We start from the raw sequence: 10,610 nt of genomic DNA, 5'->3' as shown, positions 1-10,610 counted from the left end.
TTTACTTGAAAATTATTATTTTCAGAAATAATTATATAAATGATTTTAAAACATCATTAAATAATATTTAAAATCTACTAATTTTTTAAAATAAAATAAAAATAAACTTTGTATGAAAAACTAAGAATCAAATTGAAAAATTGATAATCAAACTATAGGTTCTTTTGGATCTTCGTTTAGCTCAAAGACAATAAAACCTATATAAAAAATTATGCAATCGCAGCACAATATTACTTTTGGATGACAAGCCTATGGTGCAGTGGAAGAGATGTAATCACACCACACCCTAAAAATGTCACTAGTCTATTTTAACCGATTAAAATTTTAAAATTTCTTTTGTAGCATATTTATCTTTTTGTCATTCATGATGAATCCATAAAATGCTTAAAGAAAAAAAATAAATCATAATAAAATTTATAATATAAAATTAAATAATTATAAGTAAGTTAAATATAAACCTAAAATAAAATATATAACTATATAAATAAAGTAATATTAAATTGAACAATTATAATTAAATATATAATTAGTTCTGAAATATTAAATAAAATAATAAATATTTGATTTCTTTCTTAAACTTTAATTAAATTATTATTAAAGATAAATTTACTTGTAATAATTTTAGTTATTTATTAATTTGTAAATGTTAAATAATTTATATTTTTTATTATATATCATGTTTAATCTAATATCATTTTTATTATCATCTTAAAGCTACAGTTGCATTTGAATTTAAACACACATTTCACTCTTTCAATTATTTTTAATCTCATTAATATAGTATCCAATCCATTACTTTTAATCTCACTACCATAGCATCTAATCTCATCACTATATTAATTAATAGTAAAAAAAAAAAAACCCAATTCAACAAAACAGAATCAGCCTTAATTAAAAAAAAAAATGGGAATTAAGAAACAGGACAATGCAGAGAAAACGATGTCGCTTTGGCGACTAAAAACCACCCAGGAATGAGGCTTAAAAGCAAGCTTGCTGTTAAATCGGAGTAACTATAGCAGCAATGTCAACTAAGAACCTCGTAAAAATATTCGAAAAATCCCTTCCCAGATGCCCCAGTTCACCAGCAAATAAAAAAACTGCAGAAGAAATTGCTGAAGTCCTCGTAAAATCAGGCCTTAAACCCTTCAAAACCAATCCGTCTTTGATCTCTGGTCTCAACTCAAACACAACCGACCTCGTTCTTTCAAACCCAAATCTCCCTATTCATTCCTGTACCCTCTTCTTCAACTTTTTAAGAACGAATCTTTCTCTTACTCCCCAAAAACCCAATCTTCAAGCCCATTTATCTTTCATTCGCAGATTGCACAAAGCTGGAAATTTCGAAGAAATTAAACAAGTATTGAAGTTTATTCTCTCCGATGATAATCTTAGATACCCAGTTGAGGAAATTCTTTCTCTCTTTGATTTTGAGTTTAATAACTCATATTTCCTTAACAAGTTGTCCGACTTGCTTTTTAGAGTTTGTGTAGATAACAAAAGGTTTGAAGAGGCAAATCTGGTTTTTGATTATATGAAGAAAATGGGTTTTAATATTGATGAAAGGTCTTGTATTTTGTATTTGGTTGCATTGAAGAAGAGTGATAAAGGAGATTCGTTTTTTGTGTTTTTTAGAAGAATGGTTGAATCTGGCGTAGAAATTGGTGCTTATTCTATGACAATTGTGATTGATGGGTTATGTAGAAGAGGGGAAGTTGAGAAAGGTAGAGAATTGATGAATGAAATGGCTAGTAAAGGGGTTAAAGCTAATGTTGTTACTTATAATACAATTTTAAACGCTTATGTTAAAAGGAAGGATTTGGGGGTTGTTTCTGAGGTTTTGATGTTGATGGAGAGGGAGGAAGTGGAGTATAATGCTGCTACTTATACTGTTTTGATTGAGCATTTTGGAAATATTGGCAAGCATGACGAAGTTGAGAAGCTGTTTGATGAAATGCGTGAGAGAAAGGTGGAAATGGATGTTCATCTTTATACTTCGATGATACACTGGCATTGTAGAAGAGGGAATATTAAGAAAGCTGTTTCTTTGTTTGATGAGTTGACTGTGAAAGGCCTTGTTCCGAATGCACGTGTTTATGGGGCCCTCATTGACGGTCTCTGCAAGACTGGGCAGATGGAGGCAGCTCAGCTATTGCTAAAAGATATGCAAAGTCAAAAAATTGTTGTAAATCAGGTGATAATTAATACACTCCTGCATGGGTATTGCAGGAAGGGGATGATGGATGATGCTTTGAGGTTAGTGGCTGTTATGGAGAAGAAAGGCTTTAAGCCTGATGTATTTACTTACAACATTATGGCTAGCGGGATGAGTAGATTGAAACGATATGAGGAAGCAAAGAGATGGTTGTTCATGATGGTAGAAAACCAATTGACGCCTAATGCTATCAACTTCACTACTTTGATTGATATTCACTGCAAAGAAGGAAACATTGTTGAGGCAAAGCGGCTGTTTCGACAATTGCAGGGAAAGGGGGAGAGTCCTAATACTGTTACATATAATGCTCTCATCGATGGATATGGCAAGAAAGGGGAAATGAAAGACGCATATAAGCTAAGGGATGAGATGGAAGCCAAAGGAAGAATTCCTGATGTATACACATACACATCACTTGTGCATGGTGAATGTAGTTTTGGGAATATAGATGAAGCAATGAAACTATTTAATAAAATGCGTCAAAAGGGTCTAGTTCCAAATGTAGTCACCTATACGGCTATAATTTCTGGGTTGTCTAAGAAAGGGAGATCAGATGACGCTTTTAGACTTTACAATGAAATGATCAGTTTGGGCCATGTGCCTGATCAAAGAGTTTATAGCTCACTTGTCGGTAGCCTTCATACAACCTAGGGCCAATAGTTGGATGGTCTTTTACCTTGCTTTCCCTTTTTTGTGGTATTTAGTTTAGACTTCGTGATATGCAGCTTGATGCTAACAAAACCTCAACCTATCTTCAGGATGATGCATATATCATCAGTTTATGCTATAGGACTTTAACCAAAGAACATTCTTGTTGGTGAAATGCCTGTGAAAGAAAACGTGGCTGAACTTGGGCTCCTTCAAAACAATGCAATGTCTGATTTTGATGTTAAATGCTTGTTCAGAGGGTGGCTTGTGTTGTGAGTGTTCGTTTTTGCTGCTGGCTTCATTGAGATGTTTGTTTATTGCATCAATCTACGGTTGGTACTGCATCTGGGAAGGTTAGACATGTTAATGGTGGGCAATCGAATTATATGGATCCTAAATCCATGCAGGCATGTTTCTATCTGTGAAATCTGCTCCAGAAGAGTATTTGCATACTGAGAGAAGTTAGTTCAGTGGATGTGGAGGATCCGAGGGAAACAGGAACTACAAATTTTACTATGGATCTCTCAAGGTCGTAATATGCCTACCCCTAAACATGATTCACCCTCTTATTGGGTACTAATTAAGGTGTAGACGGTTCAATAGTCAAAACTGTAGCCAGTGAAGCTTAAGATTCTTATATCCGATCCAGGATAGAAGATCCTGCTATCTTCCTCAAAAACTGCAGTGGAGACCTTGTTTATGATATGTTTGTACTGCCACCTGTTATGATGGCCAAGCTCTGCTGACTGCAGATCCATTATAGAAGAAGCTGCTAAGCTTGTTGAGGCTGGTATGCAGACTTGGTGAATAGGTTCTATATATCAGTTTCAGGAAATGTTTAAGCTTTCAAAAGGCATGCTTATGAACTTGCTATAATTTGATTTGTTGCTAAAAATGACATTGTTAAACTCTCTCCATAGGTCTTTTGAAATATTGCCCTGGAAATTTTAGTGTACATACATGCATTTCAACCAGAAGTCCTTTTCTATGCTTCCAGCCACTTACATGTTCTCAGGTCAGTCTTCAGAATGGCTAATGTTCAATTGTAGGAAACGCTTTACTCCAGGACTATACTGTGGCCCAAGGAAAGGTTTTTCTTTTTTCTGTTATTTTATTGGCCCAATTTGATTTATATTGTTTTAGTTGGACCAAAGAAGTCTAGCAACGCATGCAGTTCTAACATTGGATGTGTATCTATCTTAGAGGTATCATCAAATATTATTATAGTTACCTGATTCGGATAAATCAGCTGATGTTATGTCATTAAAAAAGTTTCAAGTTTTATTTGAAGCATTTATGGTGTCTAAATTAATACAACAAGCTATATGTTCTTAAATAAGATTCAATATTTAATTCACGGTACAAATAGTGTATAAAATACAAATAATTTAGAGGAAAATGATATTAACACTGGATGTAAGTAATGATAAAAAGAGGGCGAATTTGGAGTTTTGAAGGGATTGGTTTTTTAACTTTTAATTAATAAAGGTGCTTATCATTTGAATGGACATATGGATATAAAACGAACAGATGGAAGGAGAGTTCGAGTCACTCATCTGTCTCATCATCTCTTTCTAATTGTCCCATTTGGTGTTTGGGATGTAATAATGGCCGATCGGATAAGGTGTTGGGGAAGGGGCGACACGTTGTTTAGCCCAAAGAGAAAAAACAAAAAAGGATAAAAGAGTACAAATATCAGGCTTACCCAACACATGGAAACAATATACTGCTCTCTCTCGATATTTCCTTCCAAGTTGCTAGGAATTGTAAACAAACCCTTTTGAAGAAACCTCTTCAATCATGCGAAAGGGCATGTTTAATTCTTATAAAAATGAGTTCTTGTCTGTGTCAGCCAGGCATGCAAAGACATATATAGAGAGAGAGATCTTATATATATATATATATATGCATGTCTTGACTAGGTAGCCGCAGCGATCAGTAAATAAGACAGAAAAGGGCGTGGTGTGAAAAGCACCCTCGAGTCTGTAATTGGTTTAAGCCAGATTATTGTTTTTTTTCCTATGTAATGGTTGATACTTCATCATATTCTTGTAATAAAAAAAAGCTAAACTAATGCCTTTGTCACACTAGCTTTATTTGGTGTATGCAATACGACCCACAAACATCACCCATTGAAACCTCCAACAATTCCTATATAAACTCCAACGCTAGCCAAAAACACTACGAGTTAATCCTGCATAATCATCAAATCATTACCGTAAGGAATGTTGAAGTTAATTATGGGTGAAACTGAGAACGAACCAGGAAGCTCCATGCATGGAGTTTCAGCAAAAGAACGAGCCTTTGCTTTCTCAGTCGCTTCCCCAAAAATCCCAACAGACCCCACTGCAAAATTTGCCCTACCCGTCGATTCTGAACACAAAGCCAAAGTCTTCAACCTTTTGTCATTTGCCAAACCCCACATGGTCACCTTTCATCTCTCTTGGCTCTCTTTTTTCACTTGCTTCGTCTCCACTTTTGCAGCAGCTCCTCTTGTCCCCATCATCCGAGACAACTTGAACCTCAAAAAAGGCGATATCGGCAATGCCGGCATAGCTTCCGTTTCCGGTAGCATTTTCTCTAGGCTTGTAATGGGAGCAGCATGTGACCTACTAGGACCCCGTTACGGTTGCGCTTTTCTTATTATGTTGTCAGCCCCAACAGTGTTTTGCATGTCATTCGTTTCATCTGCAGGAGGATATATAGCTGTGAGATTCATGATTGGTTTCTCCCTTGCAACATTTGTGTCATGCCAATATTGGATGAGTACTATGTTCAATGGAAACATCATTGGACTCGTCAATGGGACGGCAGCCGGTTGGGGAAACATGGGGGGTGGAGCCACTCAGCTTATTATGCCGCTCATTTTTGAGTTAATCAAGCAAGCTGGTGCAACTCCATTTACTGCTTGGAGGATTGCATTTTTCATACCAGGATGTTTACATGTGATTATGGGGATTTTGGTGTTGACATTAGGCCAAGATTTGCCTGATGGGAACCTTAGTACTTTGCAGAAGAAAGGAGATGTCCCAAAGGATAAGTTCTCTAAGGCAAGCATATGCCATGATTTTCATTTACATGCTTTTGTTTTTCTTTGCAATTTAGGGAATTAATTAACCTATGCCATCCACTGTTTGATTAGGTCCTCTGGTATGCCATCACAAACTACAGGACATGGATCTTCGTTCTTCTCTATGGAATGTCTTTAGGTGTTGAACTAACCACTGATAATGTCATTGCAGAGTATTTCTTTGACAGGTTCAATCTTCTCATTATAACTTTACAAAATTAAAAACAGCAAGTGACAACTAACATCGGTCTTTGTGACCTATATAATATATAGGTTTAACCTCAAGCTCCGTACAGCCGGCACCATCGCTGCCACTTTTGGCATGGCAAACATTTTCGCACGCCCCATGGGAGGGTTCTTGTCCGATCTATCTGCACGTCGGTTCGGCATGCGCGGCCGGCTCTGGAACTTGTACATCCTTCAAACTCTAGGCGGCATCTTTTGTATTTGTCTTGGAAGAGCAAACTCTCTCGACCTTTCCATCACCTCTATGATCCTCTTCTCCATTGGCGCACAAGCCGCTTGCGGAGCTACCTTCGGGATCATCCCCTTTATTTCTCGTAGATCTCTGGGTGTCATCTCGGGCCTAACTGGAGCCGGTGGGAATTTCGGGTCTGGTTTAACTCAACTGCTGTTCTTTACAAGCTCGAACTACTCAACTGAGACAGGAATTTTCTACATGGGGATCATGATTGTGGCATGCACATTGCCTGTAACGCTAGTTCATTTTCCACAATGGGGGGGCATGTTGCTCCCTGCTTCAAAGCATGGGGAGAAATGTAGTGAAGAGTACTACTATGGAGCTGAGTGGAATGCGGAGGAAAAAGAGAAAGGGTTGCACCATGGAAGTCTCAAGTTTGCTGAGAATAGCAGGTCTGAGAGAGGTCAAAGGGTTGGTTCTGCAGCAACACCTCAAACTTCAACTACAGAAGATGTATAGATATTCATTTTGTTGATACCTACAAGGTTTAAACTTGAACTTTGTCTATAATATTATCTATTTCCAGCTTATGAGTTTCATGGTGAAAAGTGTTTGAAAATGAAATAATTATATTAATGGAAGCTTGTTAATACCCCCTTAAGTCTATAAAAACAAATAAACGCAGCAGGACTTCTTCTTTGTTATTGGGCCTGAATTCCATCCTGTTAATAAGAAAATTGTTATTGTCCTCTCACCTGACTGAGATTGAGCAATAATTAAAAGAATAAAAATATGTCAATTTTTGTCATAATCCACTTGTATTTGTTGATTTGGTGTTGTGATCTCAATCCAAGTGTATATGCCAAAATCACATTAAATAAATAAATTTTGGTAAAAATATTTTCTCCCTCAATTTCGATATTTAGTAAATTGGTTAATTATATATAAATATTAATAATTAAATTTATTAATATATTAATCAAAATTATGTGCAATTCAAAAAAATATTAGTATTATAAGTTAAATTATTTTAATTTTTTAAAAATAAAACATTTATTCATTATCAAAATTAAAAAAGTTAAAAATGCGTTTTTATCATAAATTTTGGATTGACAAAATGCAATGTATAAAGACTAAATGGGAAAAGAAAAAAAGAAAGAAAGTGCAGGGACTTACTTCGAGACCAAAGAAAGAGTTATGGGAAATGGAAACTGTACCTCTCATTTTACAAGCTGAATGGTAGAAAAGGTGAAGAGAATAAAGAGAAAACACAGCAATGATGATGATAACATTTCAGTGGGAAATCTATTAGAAGTTTTTTTTTTCTCTGAAGATCCAAAAAGATGAAATGGAACTGGGTTGGCACATGGGTGGGAGGCCCCATACACACAGGATCTTTTACTCTTTGACTTTCTTTTGGTTTCCGTTGTACAAAACACCCAGCACTATCCGTACCCCTTTTCTGCATTGCCTCAATTAATCCTTCAAAGTGCTTAGCTACCTTCGAACTAAAGGCTCCTTTGGCCTCTCCTCCTTGTCATTTTTTAAGGTTAAATTTTTCTTATTTAGAAAATGTTATGGATTTAATAGTTATACTTTTATTTGGTATTTTTAGTCTTTGTATTTGTAAATTTTAAATTTTCAATCTCCACCGAATAACAATTGTTAAACCTATTCAGTAAAGTTATGTTATGTCAAAAATTCGATGCACCAAACATATTATCATATGTGTAATACCATGTCAGCTGATTATTTTTCACATATTACTTATTAAAAATCTAGTTAACGGATTAATGGCTACTATTTGCATTAAGATTAAAATTTTAAAATTCAAAAAAGTATAGGGACTTAGAATGACCAAATTAGAGAAAATTGACTAAATCTACAATTGTCTAAATAGTACAAGACTAGTAATTGAATTTAACCAAACAGATTTGATTGCTCTAGGTCAGGATTAAAACTTCAAATTTTGAAAAGGATAAGAACTAAAACTAACCAATTTAAAAAATATAAAGACTAAAATTGATCAAATAAAAATATAAAGACTAAATCCATAATTTTTGTAGAATACATGGGATTAATAACAGAAGCCCTTTCTTACCGTATGACTAAGTTAAATTAAGCTGACGAGTTAATAAATGGGGTTTCAGATATATTTCAGCCATTGAAGGACAACCAATAATTACAAGAAGAAGACATCTTCTCTACTGTTATATATTGAAGCATGTTTGGTTATCATCGCATTATACCACAAAAAGAAAAGACCACTTTGTTGTGCCACTTTCCCCCGGTTCTTAGGGAGAATGATGCCCCATTGCTTAGCTGAAATAGAATCTGAAGGCACCTCGCCCACGCCACTACTGTTTATACAGTTTAGCTTTCTATTATTGTTCATGAATCATGATCATGTGGATTCATCTTTTAGCATTCAAATTAACCCTAAACTCACTGAAGAGTTAGCACATAAAATTTCAGAATATTCATAAGTTTCCACCATAGCATTAGAATCAGAGGACATCAACCCAGAAAGGGTCACTAACAAGTCTTAATATCAATCTATACCAATAATATAATCCACCATACACTATAAACTGTATTTTTTTCTTCTCTTTTGTATGCTGCTCTGTCGTATCCTCCTTACGGAGCTACGTTGATAGTTGGGGGTTGGTTTGGCCCTCTAATTTTGTTGTCCTCTTAAAATTTTGGGTAAAGTATAAAAATAGTCACCTTATTATCCAATTTGTTATATTTTGGTTACAAAATTATTATTATTTTTGGTTTAGTCACTTAACTTATTGAAATTAAATATTTTAGTTGCTATTACCGTTAATTTAGTAATGGAAGTCTAATGATGCTTACTAATTTTATCAATTTGATTTTAAATCTAAAAGGTTAAACAAATTTTTATTTTAGTTCTAATTCTAAAAATTCTAAAATATATTTAAAAATATATTTAGTCCTAATTTTAGTTCAAGTACCTTGACGTGGTCCAAAAGAAAAAAAAAGTACTAATTAGATACAAATAAACAAAGTGAGGGGACAAAATATATATTAATCCTATTTTATTTTGGTTCCGTGTGGGGGAGCCCAACCCAGAACCAAATTAAAACACGTCTGATTCAAAAACATTTCTCCTTTTTCTATATAAATAACACCAACTGCTCATTCAACCCTTCATCCTTTCATATTTACTGCTGTTTTGTATTAGCAGTGCCGATTAACAACGACGCTACATCATCTTAAGCAAGAAACAAAGTAAAAAAGAGAGAAAGAAAGAGCTTAGTTGTTCACATGGCAGGCAAAGAAAACGAGACAAGGTCTCCTAGAAACAAGGACGCTAGCTGCGAACCATGCAGGTCTTTTGGTCAAAAATGCAGTCACTTGGTTAAGAAGCAGCGAGCCAAATTCTACATCCTCCGACGTTGCATAGCAATGCTCGTGTGCTGGCGTGACCGCGGCGAGCCCTAAAAGGAAAACCGGCCACCTTGGTTTCAGTTTCAATTTCAGTTTCATTTCATAGTCTGGAGCTACTTGTATAGGAGCACTAGTGTAATTAAAAGAAACATGTACTCTTAGATTAATTTTTAGTGCAGCTGTAGCTCATATCAGTTTTCATGGATAAGGAAATTTATGTAGTGTTACATTAGGATTTTTTATCCAGAGCTCTGCAAAATAAATGTGTGGATCTGTTTCGAGTTTTGGGTATTCATTCTTTTGATTTTCCTGTAATCTATGCTACAAACTTGCTTTAGCTGCCAAAAACATTCAACCGAAATCTGGGTTTTCACCAGAATTCTCTGGACATGACATATATGGGGGCAGTTCAGTTTTGCAATATCATATTCATTTCTCATTGGTGGAAGAATGAAGTTTTTTTCATTACTTTTCTGCTTAATTAGCAGTTTCCTACTGATATTTTCGGTTATATAATTTCTTCATGCTTTCCATTTTTTCTTTTCTTTGAAGGAAATTTGTGAATTAGAGCAGGATTTCTTTGATTTATATATTGGCTCTGCATCAAAAATGCTGATTAGCTAGCTGTAACTTGCGTCGGGGATTTGGGTCAGAAATATTTCGCGTTGAAATCTTGTAAAGAAATTTTTAATAAAAAAGATTCTATCTTCTATTTAAGCTCGATTAATCATATTTTTCAAAAAGAAAACTTGTTCATGGACTTTTGCTGATCTGGTGTTTTCATTCATTTCGTAAAAACTTGGTGTTAGATATATATAGAGGGAGAGAAATGCAGAGTCTTCTTT

General features: G+C 34.9%; 2 protein-coding genes across 2 annotated transcripts; both read left to right on the top strand.

Annotated features, from left to right (window-relative positions):
- The first annotated feature begins 947 nt into the window (after positions 1-947).
- On the top strand, positions 948-4,105 carry LOC108451695 (pentatricopeptide repeat-containing protein At2g32630). The gene is made up of 2 exons (XM_053018768.1): positions 948-3,389; positions 3,510-4,105. The coding sequence occupies exon 1, from the start codon at positions 1,022-1,024 to the stop codon at positions 2,861-2,863; it is 1,842 nt and encodes a 613-aa protein (XP_052874728.1). The 5' UTR covers positions 948-1,021; the 3' UTR covers positions 2,864-3,389; positions 3,510-4,105.
- An 888-nt stretch (positions 4,106-4,993) lies between these two features.
- LOC108451694 (high affinity nitrate transporter 2.4-like) lies at positions 4,994-6,959 on the top strand. Its single transcript, XM_017749353.2, has 3 exons — positions 4,994-5,910; positions 6,003-6,118; positions 6,204-6,959. Exons 1-3 carry the CDS (start codon positions 5,086-5,088, stop codon positions 6,868-6,870), a joined length of 1,608 nt encoding a protein of 535 aa, XP_017604842.2. The 5' UTR covers positions 4,994-5,085; the 3' UTR covers positions 6,871-6,959.
- The last annotated feature ends 3,651 nt before the right edge of the window (positions 6,960-10,610 follow it).

The sequence above is a fragment of the Gossypium arboreum genome, chromosome 9 (assembly GCF_025698485.1).
Source record: "Gossypium arboreum isolate Shixiya-1 chromosome 9, ASM2569848v2, whole genome shotgun sequence".
NCBI lineage: Eukaryota > Viridiplantae > Streptophyta > Magnoliopsida > Malvales > Malvaceae > Gossypium > Gossypium arboreum.
The sequence above is the reverse complement of the archived record's forward strand: the minus strand, read 5'-3'. Positions and strand labels throughout refer to the sequence as shown.